General features: G+C 49.4%; 1 protein-coding gene across 4 annotated transcripts in view; it reads right to left on the reverse strand.

Moving 5' to 3' along the window:
• The window catches only part of FAR1 (fatty acyl-CoA reductase 1), a 67238-nt gene that overhangs the window by 39336 nt on the left and 10605 nt on the right, over window positions 1-17297 (reverse strand). For all 4 annotated transcript variants that reach the window (XM_066583294.1, XM_066583293.1, XM_066583292.1 and 1 more), the window contains exons 2-3: window positions 6380-6583; window positions 680-855 (exon numbers count right to left, since the gene is read on the reverse strand). In XM_066583294.1, the coding sequence (XP_066439391.1) occupies window positions 680-855; window positions 6380-6568 (365 nt within the window). In that variant the 5' untranslated portion in view covers window positions 6569-6583. The remainder of the gene's footprint in view (window positions 1-679; window positions 856-6379; window positions 6584-17297) is intronic.

A 17297-nucleotide genomic window follows, 5' to 3' on the forward strand; every position in this document is an offset into this window, starting at 1 on the left:
GGGGGGGGGGGGGGGGCGCCAATCAAGACTTGGTGGGAGGGTGGAAGGACGTTTTTAGGATAAAGAAAAAAAAGGGGGGGGTAAGATATCATTGGAGAGATCAGTTTAGCGATCATTTAGTTTTAGAACATGTGATAAAAAGCTACTGTTATTCACCTATGGCAGATTTTCTAATACAAGTAACCTGGCAGAATCAAGCGGCTTCCTGCATCATTCCGGGTATCAGAATGGATGTAATCAATGCACCCGAAAGGCTTGAGCGATAAATGGCAATCCTCAACCATGTCCTCACTAATCGAGTCTCTGTAAGATGCCCCGGCGTCTCTTCAGACATGTCTGGAGCATTCTTCCTTATAACCGCTGTTCCTCTGAATATTCCTAATACCATCATCAGAAGGTACAGATTGGTACAGATAATACCCTACTTCCTCCGCTGCTGGGAGGAACCACAGGGGTACGGCACAGAATCCTAAGAAAGGATGTTCCAGAGTTCTTACTTCATGGGGAATGAGCATTTACTTACATGTCAGGAAAGCAGACAAGTCCTCTTTAAATGGCCAGACTCAGACAGGCCGCAGGCCAACAGCAGGGAGGTGAACCGCGTCGTCCCCCAAGTATTCAAAACTTGACCAAATTTAAACGAAAAACCCATTAAGTGGCTCCAAGGAGATAAACTCACCGGAGCGATTCATTGAAGCGGACGGCGGCGGCACAGTGGAACACTATATCAATGCAGTTTATTAACATGTCCTGGTCTTCCTCGCTGAGGTCCAGCGCCGGCTGCGTCAGCTCACTGCTCACCGCGAGCACCTTCTCCGCGCACTGCGGCTGCTCCTCGCGCAACTTCTCGAACAGCTGCAAGAAAGGAGAGAAGCCATTAACGGATATCCCGCAATATTAAATCCCAACGAGCTCATCTAGAGGAGACATCAGAACGGTATTCAGTGTTTGGAGGTAATTTTAACATTGTGATTTCAGCGCCAAAATACATAATATCTCCAATATAGCACAATGCGCGGACATTATATATATAAAAAAGATGGCCACATGTGTGGTGGTGCCGATTACCATACGGCCCCAATGCCAGGAGGGAGGGGAAAGCTGACCTTTGTGTGATGAAGCAGCAACGTGAACTTTCAGTGTTCGCCAAGCGCGCTGCAAAAGGTCTTACGGTGGTAAAACAACTTTAACAGCCAGCAGGCAGTTCAGATGACGGACATTCCTTCCAATCATCCCCCAAATGTAGGAGCGCTCAGCCGGGTCGAAGTTATATGTCTGTTCTCAATACGGGGAAGGGAATTATTCTCTGCTAGGCGAACGCCGTTGGGAGCAGAGATGGGACCCTCCATACACATTAGGCCTCACGCACACGGGCAGATTGTTGCTACGAAATTAAGAGCAGGTGTCCCGTCTCCGGATTCCGCCTCCATAACCCTCCATGGCATGCTATGGAAAAACGATGCTTCACGCACACGAGCGGAAGCCAATTGCGGTTTCAGCTCGTAAATGAAAAAATTGCAGCATGCTCCATTTTACTGCGCACAGATGGCTTCCATTGGAGTCAATGGAAGCCGTCCGACCCGCGGCCCGTCCATAGGCGACATTGAGGTGACGCAGATTCTGCTGGAAGAGCAGGAGACTTAAAAAATAAATAAAATGTAAAAACTAAAAATCTGCACTGCAGATGTGCGTCGGCCGGCACGGTCGCAGACATCCGCAGTACAGAAGACAGACGACACGGACAGGTACGCAGGGTCGCCGGCGGATTCTGTGAGGGATTCTCCATGCCGAGTCTGTGCGTGCCTTGGTCATGAGACCTTAAGTAGGTGGCCAGTCCTACTGAAACTGACAGGTTTAGTAGTTATTAGTCTAGTGGGTATGGCAATAGTCCATCAGAACGACCACTTACTATAAGTTTGATTAGGGCAGGTCGTCGTCATCATGGAGAGGGGCAAACTCAAGATTTTTATAAGCCAGTGCAAAGAACCACACAGCAGTGGCTTCCTCAAACAAGTACAAGGATGGCAGCACCAGCTTCTTAGACCACGCCGCTTTTTAGCAGCCCGTGCCAGGAAGCCGATGTGGCAAATTCATCTCCACATTCAGTGTGTGCGCACCGTCACGAACCAAGAGAGATGGCATCCAGGGGCAAACAGCGAGAGAGTAGGGAGCCAGGCAGGCGAGGATACCACCTGTGACCTCAGCAGCCCCGATGCTGTGCGCCAAGTTTAGTTTATGGTGTTCGTACGATCAGTCCTTTCCTGTAATTGTTTTATAACCTTTTTACAAGCACTTTTAATGGTCCTTTTACACGGGCCGCGAAGCTCACAATTCTAGTTTGCCCGAAGCAACGAGCCGTGACGTCATGACCAGGTCTTCTGCGCTCGGGCGCCCGTTTATACCCCACGAATCGTCCTCAGGCACTTCTACGTGAATGATCAGTGTTTAAATGGCACAATGTGTCCAAGCGGGCGAGGATATTCATGCCGGCCGACACTAAACGAAGGACGAGAAGCTCGCAACTCTCAGTCGTCGGCTCGCATTTAAACTGAATCCCTCAATTTCCCTTGATTATTAATGAATCGTTCCGTGTAAGCAGAGTTACTCTGCAGCTTGTGAGACATTTGTGTGCCTGCAGCCTTTGCGGCACGTCAGAAATGCCCACCCAAGGGCTCCATACCCGGAGCATGCATCATTTTAATTTGAGGGGCGTCACAAGCTTCGTCCGTATGTTACTGTGTACTCTGTTTTCTGCGTTTTTGATCCACAAAAGAAAACTTAATTGGAAAACACAAAGCCGAAAATTGCCGGGGGGAATCTAGTCTTACACAAAAACTGAACACTGAGGGACGACAGGGAGGCCGGCCACGACAGGGAGGCCGGCCACGACAGGGAGGCCGGCCACGACAGGGAGGCCGGCCACGACAGGGAGGCCGGCCACGACAGGGAGGCCGGCCACGACAGGGAGGCCGGCCACGACAGGGAGGCCGGCCACGACAGGGAGGCCGGCCACGACAGGGAGGCCGGCCACGACAGGGAGGCCACCTGGGTCTGCAGAGTCCGGAATGACAAATCTGCTCATTTAATAAGGAAGCAGGAAGAATACTGTCCGACAGAAGATATAATGGGAGACACTCGACTCTCCCGAAAACTGAAGGTTAAGAAAATAAAAGCCTACGGTCGGGTTTACATTTTTTTTTTTGCAGAAATTTTTAATCCTCATCAGAAAAAACAAAGCCAAAAAACGGAAAAAAAAAAAAAAAAAAACTCACTTGACACAGATTTGCCTATTGAAAAGGGCTAGATCTACGAGCATACGAGCGTCCGGCCTCCGGAGGAATCCACGGCTCAGCGATGGATTTTGAGGTGGAATCTGTGCATAAAAATCCAATATGGATCCCACCCATTGAACACAACACCCCAAGGAGCCTTCATGCTCCAACGCAGAACAATCCACATGTGAAACACGGATGCGTTTTGGAATTCCACATGGCGAAATCTGCAGCATTTCCACCGCAAGTCAAAACCCGGATGTTACAGATTTGTGTGTAGATTTTTCTGCAACAGTAAAGCCCCTTCATTGGGCATCAGCGGGTGCGGAAAATAGCTCTAATGGTAGAATAGGATTGTCCTAATGCCGCACCAAGTAACACTTGGCAAATCAAGGTCTGGCGATGCCCATTTCAGATGCAACGTTGTAGTAGTGATTTCTCGGGCTTCAGATGCCCGGCTCCGTATCAGATAGAAGCGGCTGCCAAAGAACCGCTTATGACTCCAGTCCTGTCAGCCCAGCGCTCCAAGATAAGATACTGAAGACTGCTCCAGTTTCCTGCCAAGATCTACCCAGTCCTGCTGAAGACAGACTGGGTAGACATTAACATCTTGGAAAATTTGGCCCACCGTGCATTCCGCAGCAAAAATCAGTTCGTGTGCAGGCGGCCTAATGTGGAGAAGACTTTTATACTGTATTGAAAGGGTTGTCCAGGAGTGCCACAAAATGGCCATCATCCATGCAGCCTTCAGAAACCAGTCGTAGGATGGGAGCGTGCATCTGTAGGAGGAAGAGGTCAGGACAAATTCTATCACCACGCTGTTTTTCCCGTCAGGCATAGCATTCAGTCTCCGAGGACCAAAGAGTAACATTAGTTTCTGCAGTTTTCCTCCTCCGGCCTACATATACTTTCTCCGGGTTTTCCCAGGCTGCAAGGAACCTCAGAAATATTGCGGCATTCCTGGAGGAGTCCTTTAAGTCACGGGATGAAATGGCAGTCCATTATAGCATGGGCAGATATAATTAGACATACCTACAGCTCAGGATATAAGACACTAGCTATTAAATATAGATGGCGGTAAATTCCCCTACTACTTTTGCATTAAAGTCCTTGGTATGCTGCATGCACAATGCGTCTTCCCCGTATGGCCGTCCCTGGTGTGTGCGCGGTTACCATGGCAGACAAGCATCTCCAGCGAGGGATTGTACCACTTGGGAAACTTCGCTTTCCTAACGAGCGGTGTAAATGTCACGCAACAACGGAAGATGTTATATAATTATCTCAAGGTGAACGGGTCGAAAACAGCGAATCCCCAACGCACCCGTCCTAGAGGCTCCGAAAGAAGTTCCTCTTCTGAATGCAATGCAACCCAATGTCCTCTGCCAGCAGCCGGAGGCAGCGGGGTTGGGCTGTGTTCACATCAGCATTAGAGGATTCCATGGGGCAGGAAAACCGAACCCTTAGCCCATACTCCTTTGTATGGGTGTATTCACATGCAGCACGTCCTATCGGGAGCGCCTTTTTCTGCATCCGTATGCATATACATTAACGCAGCGCTGCACATGCGTTTTCCCGCTCGTGAGGAGAAAAAAAAAAATTGCATGTTTCAATAGTACCAGTCACACACGAATGAAAAAAAAAAAAAAAAACCCATTTACATGTGAGTGCGATGCAATTTTTTTTTTATTTCTGACTCCCATAGGAGATGATGGGCGATTCCCAAACAGAAACCCCCAAAAATAGAAAATTTGCAGCGTATTCTATCTCAGCATCAGGGATTATTTACATGAGCATATATCGGCCGGTGTTTTCACGGCTGTCCGGTATACGCTTCCATCTAAGCAGTTCCCCCTTCTCTCCCCCCTCACGGGTTTTCTGCTTCTTTCCTCCCCACTAAGCGGTTTGTAATGGGAGGGGCGGGAAGGGGGCGGAGCTTAGCTCACACCGCTCCCCTTGTCCATAGCCAGCAATGGGAGGGGGTGGGACAGAGCAGAGCTTAGCACCTCCCATTGCAAGTGTCAGAGTAGAAGAGAGAGACAAAGAGCCGGTGAGGGAGAGGGGGGGGGCGGGACTGCTCAAATGGAAGCGTTTATTGGTCGGCCATGAAAACGCCAGCTAATATATGCTCATGTAAATAAATCCCTCATAGAGGGGGAAGACATAAATTTAAAAAAAAAAAAACACACATGTAAAATAGATTTTTTCACAAGCAATTTGTGCCCCTCGCAATGAAATGCGTGAAAGACAGATCGCCCGTGTAAAATCCACCATAGATAGGAAAGAGGAGAGAAGTCATTGCAGACGTCAGAGAGGCGGACTCTCCTCAGCATCAGAGCTTCAGCACAAAGCAGAAGAGACCCCCGACGGCAGCGTTCCCCAAACTCCAGTCTCCCCGACCGCTGAACCGGGCAGGTTTTCAGGATTTCCCTAGCACTGCACAGCTGATGTGGCGGTCAGTGCCTCAGACATTACCGTAGGTGCTCTAGCTATAGGATATCCTCAAATCGTGACTTGGAGAAGCTATGCTGACGCATGGGCTAGTGAGGCAAGCAGTATCCTGGAGTCACAGAACTCATAGTAAAGTATGCATTAGGCTTCATTCACACGGGCGAGCGCAGTATTGTGCTTGCCAAGGTGAGTTAATTGTGCCGATGCAAGGCATTTTTTATTGATTCTGTGAAAATGCGATCCTCAGGCATGAGTGAGTCGGAGGAACGCAAGTGTTTTCTATAGATTTCAATGGGAAACATCACACAGCGTTTGAAACAATAGGCGAGGAGTTCCGAAGGGATGCCGGAAGAGACCATGCTGCGATTTGTATCCTCGCTGCGAGGGAATAATCCGCTCATGTGAGTAAGTCCATTCAAAATACTGGAGTTCATATTTGTGCGAGTTTTGCGAGTCGCGCAATTCTCAAAACTCACAAAATCCTCACCCGTGTGAAACTAGGATCAGGTTGCAAAGTGAATGCGAAAGTTTGCAGCCGGTCTCAAATTGGGATCAGAAAAACCCGTCCTCCGATGTTCTGATCACAAGATGCTCAACAATTACTGTATACGCCACACAGAGCCACGGTCAGCGTTACCGGAGACGGTTTTACTACCCACCTTACAGCTCATCATTTCGGCCACTCGTTCCTGAGGCTTCTGGCCAGCTTTGGGTCGCACCAGCACATAAACTGCCTTGATGCCCGGACAAGACCGTAGCAACTTCTCTAGAAGAACCTTCCCCATGAAGCCCGTGGCTCCCGTGATGAGGACATTCTTCCCTCTGTAGAAGTCTGAAATGGATATCATGACGAAGGTGAAGTCCTGGGGGTAGAGAGAAAGAAGAGTTTTAGTTATGCAAAATAACTTTATGACAAGAGATAATTGGCTGGGCGTACTATAGACCAGAGATAAACGGCTCTGTATACTATAATCGATTAGCAAGACCAGGCAGACTATTCCTGCCCACAGACCCAGCCTGCACACTTCCTGATACACATGGGTAATCTATCTACATGCCATCGCCCTGAAAGGACCACATCCAGCCCAACAGATGGACGGCCCGTCACTGCAAATACAATCCTGGCTGATCAAACTATTGTGGAAGAGACGCAGCAGCGGGGATCAGGCTGACAGCTTGTAAATCCTACAGGAGGGACGTGTCGGGGCCGGATCGCCTCAGCCCAGAGTTATATACCAACCTGTTAATAAAGTGCCATATAGTGACGGTCATACCGACACTGGAAAAGGGCTTGTGAAGTTGCTCCCCCACCCCTCACCCTCACGGGCGTACACAGTTTTGGCCCATGAAAAACATCTTGTTTTCACTTTACATGTGCAGTTTCACTTTCACGTCGCTTCCTTCTTAGGCTGCCTGTCCACAGGCGATATCCTGCGGCGGGTCTCCGCCACACCAAGAGCCAGCTGACAGTTCTCCGCACTAAGCCCATCTGACAGGCTCACCGTGGAGAATTGCGGCAAATGGCAGCATGCTGCGATTTGCCAGCCCTGAGCGGAGAATCGCTATGATTCTCCGCTCGTGGATAGGGGGCTGCGCTTTCCATATGGAAAGCGTGCACTGCGTTCCCCGCGGCCGGATTATCGCTGCGGTGAACGCAATGCAAAAACACTAACATAGGTAAAAAAGAAAAGAGAAGGTAAAATAAAAGTAGTTAACATGCATTTAAGGCTTTTTCCCCCCCTCTTCTTCTCCCGCAAACTATGGCCGCCTGCAGACGGCCGGGTCGGATCCGGCTGCGAGAATTGTTGCAGCGGGACCCGACCCAAGTGTCTGTAGAGAAGTGTGACACTCACCTGCTCCCGCGGCCCCGGCTCTTTCATGCGCCAGCTGCCGGCGCATGCGCAAAGCGGAGCCGGCGGCCGGTGAGTGACGTTTCTGTGCGGGGCTCGCATTTGTTTGCCGCATGAGATTTCGCGCAGCCAAATCGCGGCCGTCTGCATAGGACTGCGTTTGTTAAGGCAATCCTATGGCAGCTTCCGGGGTGGAAATTCCACGGGAAATCACACCGCGGAATTTCCGCCTGTCTGCAGGCGGCCTATCCGAAGATTTTAGTCTGTAATATGGACCAAAACCAGACGTGCTGCGTTGGGTTTTGTTTTTTTCTAACACGAGAAAAAAACAAAAAAAAAACAACCGCGTCTCCATACGGCACTTTAATCCAACGGCTCCATATTTGGTCATAAATGTACAGGCTGAATATGTGACAAGGTATGAAACACGAAAAGCAGAAGTGACATTGGAAACACTTGTAGATATTCTCTCTATATACACACATATGCGAGAGGAAGTGGGGCCCGCAGGTCACTTCCTCATGTACACATCTACTGTAGGTGGGGTTATTAGGAACGACATTTCACACACCAGTCTGAAGTACATTGGAGTAAATGGCGTCACGGTTAGAACGAGGCGCGCTGCTGGAGCATCTTTCGGCGGTCTGTACTCCAGTAAATCAAGTCTAATGCAACCCTGTAAGAGGGGTTAGGCCAAGATATGAGATAACTTAGCATTCCCCACTGACCGGGGGCTCTCAAAGGCCTCCTGTATGAATGGGGCGAATAGGGCGGAGGCGGCGCAGCGCCCTACTGCTGTGTCCAATTTAACAGAAGCTCAGACATTGCAGCGTACGAGCGCTCACCAATCTCCAGCTAAAAGCAGTGAGTGGCATGAATGCCCGACCTCTGCTCTACTCCTGCGGGCACCCATGAGCCATCAAAGTAATCCCCCATCATCGTGTGGACACGGAACAACTTAAAATTGCCTGAATCCGTAATATTGCCTGTTCCACCTCAGACATCTCCGTGTGACGCATCCCAGCAGACTGCCATCCCCTTTATAGGAATATTCCACTCCTCCCTCTTTGAGGCCAACTTCCAAACCTCAACCCCCCCCCCCCCCCAAAGTGATGGAACCAATGGAAACCCTATTAGTTAGGGACCCTTTACATTGGTCTTATAAGCGAGTGAGAAAAAAAAACGATCGATCCAACGATTATGCAAATGAAAGTCCAAAAAGCGAATGACCATTCGTTGTTGGCCCGCGTTTAGGCCAAATGACCATCGTTCACTTTTGCTCGTTGGGACAATCGTTCCGTCTAAACGCCCTCTTCCCACCTCCAGTCACCATTGCTGAGACCTGCTGTGCTCCCCAGTTACCTCCGGCTGTCCGGTGGAGCATCGTTCTCCTCCAGTGCAACGAGGACTAGTTTTCTCTAAATCCTCCCAGCCAGAAACGTAGCAACCCGAGCGCAGTATATCCGCTTATGGCCCATTTACACGCAACGATTGTCACACAAAATTGATTCAAATGAACGAAAATATGCGATAGTAGTTCCGACTAAACGCAAAACCATCGTGCGCTGTTAGTTTGTCGCTCCGTTTCAGGTTGCATAAAAATCATGGCTGGTTCGCTCGCTTCGTGTAAACGCTCCCCGCTCCGTGTTTCATATAGGAAAATACTCGTGATAATTAGCGGAGCCTGTCTTTGCTCGTTTAACCCCTTCAGTGGCAGGCTTAGGTAATCTTCAGCACATTCAACACTGATTTTTAGGAGATTTTCCGGGCGTGCCACTAATGGGGTTAAAGGAGAGTCGTCCTGTGTAAATGCGGCATTAATGCGAATGCAGATGAAGACCAACCACATCCATCCGGGCGGCTCCAGACACCAGATTAGTACCTGGACGGCAATGAGAAAGGACACCGGTTAATGTAGTTGTACGGCTACTACTACGCACCCCGCGGCCCGCACGGGATCGCTCCCATCTTGGCCCGTGAATGTGCGCCGGCGAGCCGTCCAAAATACTTGGTAATATATGAAAGGTGGAGAAGGCTTCATAGTTTCCTATGAGACCGAGTAAACATGAAGCCCGCCATTAAACACTCCGAAGGCATAATTGTGTTATTTCTACATCTACGAGGGGAAGGACAGGAAATTCCCGAGGACAGGAAGCGTCTCACAGCTCGGAGATTACAGCCCATTATTAACTGCAAACACATCACTTTACTAGCATCATCCATAGTCATCATACGTTACCGAAAACCCCAACTGTCCTCCGTGGGACGCTGTCCCCTGCTGGGAGCATCTCTTCTAGATACGATACCTTTAATGGCTGACCAACGTTACAGCGAGCGTTACAACCTACTTGGGGCTCTTCATCAGACGATGGGCTCGTGTACATACTCTGTTACACAGGAGCGAGTAACATTGGCATCAGTCATAGCACTGCCGGCATGGAAGTGGGGCGGACCGGGGAGCGGTCCCTGCTCGTATGAGCCCTTAGATTGGAAAATCCAGCAATCTGAGAGACTTCCAACAAGGCCTGGTCATCGGAGTTAGACTAGCCGTGGCCAGGATGTCAATCACGTGGGGTTTCCTCATGCAACAGTGAGGAGTGTGTGGGTGCAAATAACTCATTGCTAAAGGCCCCTTTAGACCACGACTTTCGCATCAAAAGATGTCGCTGAAGCAGCTTTTGAGCGATAATCGTCGTGTCTAAATGGACCTTAAAAAGGGTCAGAGGAGGATGTCAGGAATTGTTCTGACCAACAGCTGCTGCGCAGTCAAGCCAGCTGTAGCTGACTATAACGCTGGCGCTCCAACATGTCCGACTACAACTCATTGTTTCTCAGCGTGGACGGGTTATAACAGCAGACGACCAGCTCCTGCGCCATTTTTGTCTAAGAGACTCCAGGGGGAGGAGTGCAAACATTGTATCACTGAGCAGCGGAAAAACATCACGTGGTCAGATGTCCACAGGGGCCGATATTCCTACAGAACGATCTTGCTGGATATTAAAATGGACTCCACCATTGCGGTTTTGAAGGACAAAGGAGGTCCAACATGCTACTAGATGGGGGTCTCTAAGAAAGTGGAAACTTCTCCTGCCTTGATCATGTGTTACAATGTATCACTATAGGGTAAGTGTTTCAACCTGCTGTCTAGGTAGTTTATGGCCAGTGTACACAAGCGTATTACCGCTGCCTTTAGGTGTCCGTACTTTAGACGAACCGCAGAGCCAATGACCTGATGCTCTGGGCCCCGGTCAGCAGACCCACGTTTGGGCCCAGACCCTCATCTGTATTAAAGTACACATGAATGAGCCCATAAGACTCGTGTGAAACCGGCCTCTCAAGGACTATCAGAGCTAGAGCCAACTACAGCAAACTCAGCTCTACAAACCCAACTAGGTCAGGATGGGTTGTCCACTGATGACCAGGAGACAATGGCCTGCCAGATGAAGAAAGTCATCAGCCCCAAATTCTGCTCTTCCAAGTCACTCCAACACGTCTCATACATGGGGGTGAACCCTCCTCTAAAAGGGCTGGAAATAAAAGACAGATTCAAGTCAGACTGAAGCTCTGCTCTTACTGATTGGCTCCTTGTAACAAGCACAAGCCCACCAGAAAGTGCGTGGATCCTAGCAAGCTCCAAAGGACGGGTCATCCATATTAGATCACTGGGGTCCGAGTCACAGCAGCTCTGGCAATCAGCTGTGTAAAGGGGTCTGCGGCCCAAGGGACGGTAGTGCAGCCTATTCACTATCTCAACCTCATTCACGTAAACCGGACTGCGATACAAAAAGGCCATGTGACCGACTGATGGGACATCAGGCACAAGATGCCAGAGCGCCAGCCTAAGCTTCCCAGCCTCATTAAATAGCTGATTGGTGGGGGATGCTGGAAGTCGTACTCCCACCCATCAGAAACCTATATTTAATAGGGTATTCCAGTAAGATTAAGTTTTCCGCCATCTATGGGATATAGCACAACTAGCTGATCGGTGAGGGCCCCATCAACAAATCGCCAGAACAGGGCTCCCGTTGCCCTGAGAGACTGGCAAAGAGACTAGCAAAGCAGCGCCCATGCTCGACCACCGCACTGTTGGAATGGGAGTGCCAAAAATACAATTCAGGCTCTCCGCTATCTCTAGCGCCCCCAATTCATTTCAATGAGATCACTGAGCGCTTCAACTATTCCTTTCCATGGAAGTGTCGAACAAAGTTGGCTGAGTTTAAGAGCTATGGCTCAATTTTATGGATATGACCCCTGTTCCAGCAATCGTGGGAGGGGGCAGAATTTGGACCCCCACCTATCAAGCTAGCTATCCCCTATTCTCATGATAAAGTCTGAGTCTTACCAGAACACCCTTTAAAGCCTGGATAACCCCTTTTTAAACAGACGTTGGCTTCTCTAGCTGTATTTGGCCTTAATGTAGTGAATGCCCGTCGGTGCAATTTACGGATGGGCCAAGTTTGCCAGAGCCATTCTCCATACAGACCCCCCTGTACGACATCCGTATGCGCCAATTCCATACATGTAGCACACAGGGTTTACATACTTGGCTATTGGAGCTGGTTAAAGCAAGATAAGAATTGTAATTGACTCCGATAAGGTTCTTATCTATTGATTAGTAATATTCCTATCACTGGGTGCTACAAGAAGGAAGCTATAAAACACCCGCCGATAAGAAAAGGCTCCATAAAACACTTCAGACTGATAGGGCGGCGCAGGGAGAGGCCGCTTTGCTAGGAGAAAGGGGTATGACACATGCTGGCACAGCGTCCGGCTCCAGCACTCACACCAGCCCTACAGTCCTGGACAACGACTACTTTGTCTTCCCGGAGTCCACATTGACTTTACAGAGCTCTTCTAGCCAAGACAGACAGGACCGTCAACTGTGAGAGACAAAGACCAGAAAGTCAGTCTCACAGTCGCCCATGGCACCACATACAGGTCCCGTCCTCGTCTCTATACCGTGCATTGCTCTTCATGGAGGACGGAGACCAGGACCGAACGAGGGCCGGATGCAGAAGTTGCCGCGTAAATCTGCCCAAGATGCAACCTTTTTTCTTAAAAATCAGAGGACCGCTTACGAATTGCGCGCCCGCCTGGTGGGGCTTCACCAAATTTTGTTTGTAAAGGACGTTGCACGCTAATAACAGACTGGTGGAGGTGAAAGTCAAGGACACAAAACGCTGTCTTTGTTGGTAGTCATTTTTCTCATATTTCCCCGCGACGACTGCGGTAGAATAAAACTTTGTGCCTCATTTATTGAAACTCTCTAATAGTAAAAATGTCCTTCTTGTTCATAGCAGCCAATCACAGCGTAGCGTTCATTATACCCCAGCAAGCTTGAGAAGTGAAAGCTGCACTGCGATTGGTTGCTATGGGCAGCAAAGACGTCTAACTTCAGTTCTGCCAAATGAAACTGAGTTGGTTTCCATCGATAACATATTTCTGTATCGGAGTGTCATTAACGAGGAGTTATGAGGGGTCCCATCAGGGGGATCATCGTAACAACCCGGTATTACAAGGACCACCACTTATCACAACAGCCACCATATGAAGCCACATTGGGTAAATGCCTGGCTGACCGCATCTTCCACCAGAAAAAAAGCAGTTGTCCGAGAGGGAGACCTAGGGTTTTTATTGCCTCATGATATATTTTCCAAAAATGTCACTAATGAGAAACCCCCTTTAAAACGGGATTTGGTGGATTATTTTAATTTTCTATGTTTAGGGTATGTTCACATGTAACGTAAATGCTGCGATGTTGTGAACAGAAAATTCACAGCATTTACAGAACAAGGCATCTGAATATCTTAAATCTCCTCCACATAGGGCAGAAAAAGAAAATCCACGGCAGAATTAAAAAACTATTGCTGCTCTAGGCTCAGAATAGGTCAACAATAGTTAGGCTGCCTGTCCACTGGCTTCGCGGTATCCTGTGGCGGATCTCCGCCGCGGGAGCTGCCACCCAGGAGCCTGCAGAATCGCAATGATTCTCCCCGCGGCCACAGTATCGCCCCGCGGGGAATGCAATGAAAACCCGCCCGAAATCGCCTGCGACTTACCGCATGGGGTCCCCCTCGATCACCTGATCGCTCGGCCTTGCTGTCACCGCAGCGGGCCAAATGTGCATCCCAGTAGATGGACTCTCAAGTAGCTTAGGCCCCTATTCCATGGGTCACCTGAGGACAGGTCAATAGTATTTGCCTTACTAAGTATAATGTAGACTAGTACTGCTCCTTTAAGGATTAGCCAGGCAGTAATGTGCGAGCTCGGGTGGCTTCAGATGAATTCTAGCTCTTATTCCCCAGGCACCTGTTAGATTAATTCAGTCATGTATAATGTGAGGCGTTAATTGGTCAATTACATTGAGAAGACCAAAGCAAACAGCGTCAGATCAACAAACGGGTTTTCCGGCATTACTGCGATTTTGGAAACATTTAAGGAGACAAATGCAGCAAAATTCACCCTTCTGGGGGCTCAAGATGACTTTGGGAGGCGACAGCGAGCCTACTGGCCACTTCTCTGGTCTGCATACAGACGCGGTACAAGCGCACGGAGCTAGAATACGGCAACCATGGCGGTCTAAGGCCTCATAGAGCACCTATGCCTCCAATTTCACATGAAGGCATACAAATGTTTTTGCATTGTCAGGAAGAACCCGCCGCATAAGGGCTCTCACACGAGCGTATTATGCACGCACCCCCCCCCCCCCCCCCGCCAGGTATGAATGCAGCCCAAGATATGCTCACACGGGCAATTAAAGGGAACCCGTCACCTCGAGCAGCACCATGTTCCGGGAGGAGACGGCGGATGTATTTGTATACTCCTGCAGCGCCCCCCGGTGAAGTCCGCACGTGGTCCGAGGTGGTCTCTTCAGCCAAAGAAGTTTACGGAAACGCACACACGGTGATCTGAGAAGAGTTCGGTTTTCAGACTGCGCACGAACTTCCCCGAGAGGCACCGCAGGAGCGGATGGGTATAAAATGCACCCCCCGCTGCCCAAATAGCACCATAACTAAGTTTGTGTCGTTCTGAGGCGATGGGTTCCCTTCAAACTTTCTCATCCGGCAGTTCAATCCTCGAGTCCGGGGGTCCGGCTGCAGATCTCTATAAGGATCTGCATGCAGGTTTAGCCCTAGTTGACAAGGAACATCCGTCTGCAGCCACCAACGCAGCGTCCGCCCGTTCTTTTTACTTGCCCCTGCAATACGTATTTCGATACTAGTATGAAATCGGGTGCAAATCTGCATAGCATTCAATATGTTAACAGTGAAATTGAAGCCCACATCCAGGGTGAAATTCCGTCGCATCAAAAAGGCCTAATGCTTAGACAGTTTACACTTAGAAGAGGTAATCTAAAAATGCGCCAAACTTATCACATCGGCTCACGCTGAATGACAAGTTTGGTGCATCTTTAAAGGAGACCCGTCACATTCCCTCAGCACTATAAACCAAGTCATGGTGCTGTTAGGGGACGTGACCGGGAGTCGGGTGGTTTGGCATTTACACTCGCCCGCTCCTGCGATGTCGCCCTCTGAAGATCATATGGGGCTGAAAAAAATCTGACTTTTAAGAGTCCCACGCATGTTCTCCCCTAATAGACCTGTATGGGAGAGTGCATGAGACTCACCTGGTTTCCTGTCACATCCCCTACAACCACCATAACTTAGTTTACAGTACTGAGGGGGTCCTGAAAGATTCCCTTTAATTACATTTGGTCAACTTACTTTGCTTCAAAACTGAGTTCATGAACCAGGAAGATCAGGATGAACTGTGTTAATGCTCCCATCAAGATAGGCGTATTTGATAACAAATAGCAGTATGATTTATAGCATTAAAGGAGGTATTCCAGACTTTTGATCTACTGAGTAGTTGATGACTAAAGTCAGTCCCTTAGGGCCCCCACCGATCATCTGACCAACTGTCAGTGCTGAATCATGCGGGGATTGCGGCGATAGCGTACACTCCGCGCCACGTGAGGCTCATATCTAATATCAGTGGCCGATGCAGAACCCAAGTGCCACCTGTATGGGCCTCCTGGACACCGCAGCTCTATCTAGCCTCAGGTGACAGAAGTTTCCTAACAGAATCAACTTTGCCTTGCACTTTGTCCTTAACTAAGGCTAAGCCTAAAACTTTCAAGACCCCCCCAGCCCCCACACAGGGTCATATTTACCTGGTCTTCTGAGCAAATTGGTCAAACATCACTTTATACATCAGACAGATGATCAGCACTGAACCCGTCGAGCAAAGTCTTCCCTGGGGGCCGACACGACTAGCAGCTCATACCGGAGAGGTGGATGGGGGTAGGGGGGAGCTATGTTTACCTGCAAATGTTTTTGCTGTCTGTCAGTTGCTTTCGGCAGTTCTATAGAAGAAGTCTATGCATCCATCCTCAGCTGCCAGGGGAACAGAAGGGGGCACTGCAGCCCTGTCAGATCAGGATCTGGACCCCCACTGATCAAAAAACTTCTGACATGTTGCTCGAGAACAAAAAAAACCCCCAAAACACCACAACTTTGCAACCTTAGAGTAACTGCGTATTGATGGGTCATTCACTCGGGCGAGAATCTTGCGTTGCGATACTCACAAATATAAACTCCATTCTTTTAAGTGGACTCGTTCACATGATCAAATCCCCCCCCCCCCAAAAAAAAACAAAACAGCATCTTTTGGTTTTTTGGGACGGTTATAAGACATTGCATGGCACTCGCTGGGTAACACTTGCCATCATCTGCTGGGCATCAAACAGCGGAGGATCCCAAAATTTCACAGAAACAATGCGAGGAGTTTTTGAATGAAAATGCCTCGCTTTTGCGTAAAAAAAAAAACAAACAAAAACAAAAACACACAGACCTTGCCAAGCGCGATATCAGGCTGAGTTCCTTGAGGTTATCCGGGGACACACACTGTAAAACCTCACTCAGCCTGCAGTAGCAAGATAAGACATGGTCACCCTTCCCTGTTCCCCACCGCTGCAGTCTCACTGGCTCCCCAGTCCCTGCTGGTTTTTACTACTAGGTGCAGGAAGCCTACGATAGGGTCATGTGACTATTGCTGCAGCCAATCACAGTCTCCTCTCAGCCGGTGACCAGCGCTCATGTGATGCTCATCATCACTCCCCTCCGGGAAATGACGTTCAGCAGGGATCGGCAGCGGCGAAGCAACGGGGAAGGGGGAGCAGGAAATCTATCTACTGCTGCAGGCTAAGCGAGGTATGTCCCCGGATAATCCCTCTAAAGAGGTTTTTTCTGGGACCTAGATACTGATGACCAACCCTCAGGATAGCGCATCAATATCTGATCTGTGGGGGTATGCTGGTCAAGACCCTCAGACATCAGCTGTTCCAAGAGGCCAAAACACTTGAGAGCTGCGGTCCCGTACGCCAGTGACATCCCGGTTATCTGTCACATGACCCACGATCCACTCAATCACACGGAAGAGAATGGGACCGAGGTGCTATACCAGGCAGCGGTGCTATGAAGTGTACGATGCTGAGCATGGCATGCAGTGAGCGCTGCGGCCACTTCAAACAGCTGGCCCGTAAGGTCCTGAGCAACCCCATCCGATACCGAGGAACTACACCATGAGGATAGGTGCCCAATATCTTAAACACTAAACCCCCCTGTAGGTGCGAACCCCTGCGATGAGACGTGACGGATTGTGATGCGGATCTGCATTACGCCACCCTTTTAATCGAATGGGTGCTGCGGATCAGAGTCAAAATCTA

The sequence above is a fragment of the Eleutherodactylus coqui genome, chromosome 11 (assembly GCF_035609145.1).
Source record: "Eleutherodactylus coqui strain aEleCoq1 chromosome 11, aEleCoq1.hap1, whole genome shotgun sequence".
NCBI lineage: Eukaryota > Metazoa > Chordata > Amphibia > Anura > Eleutherodactylidae > Eleutherodactylus > Eleutherodactylus coqui.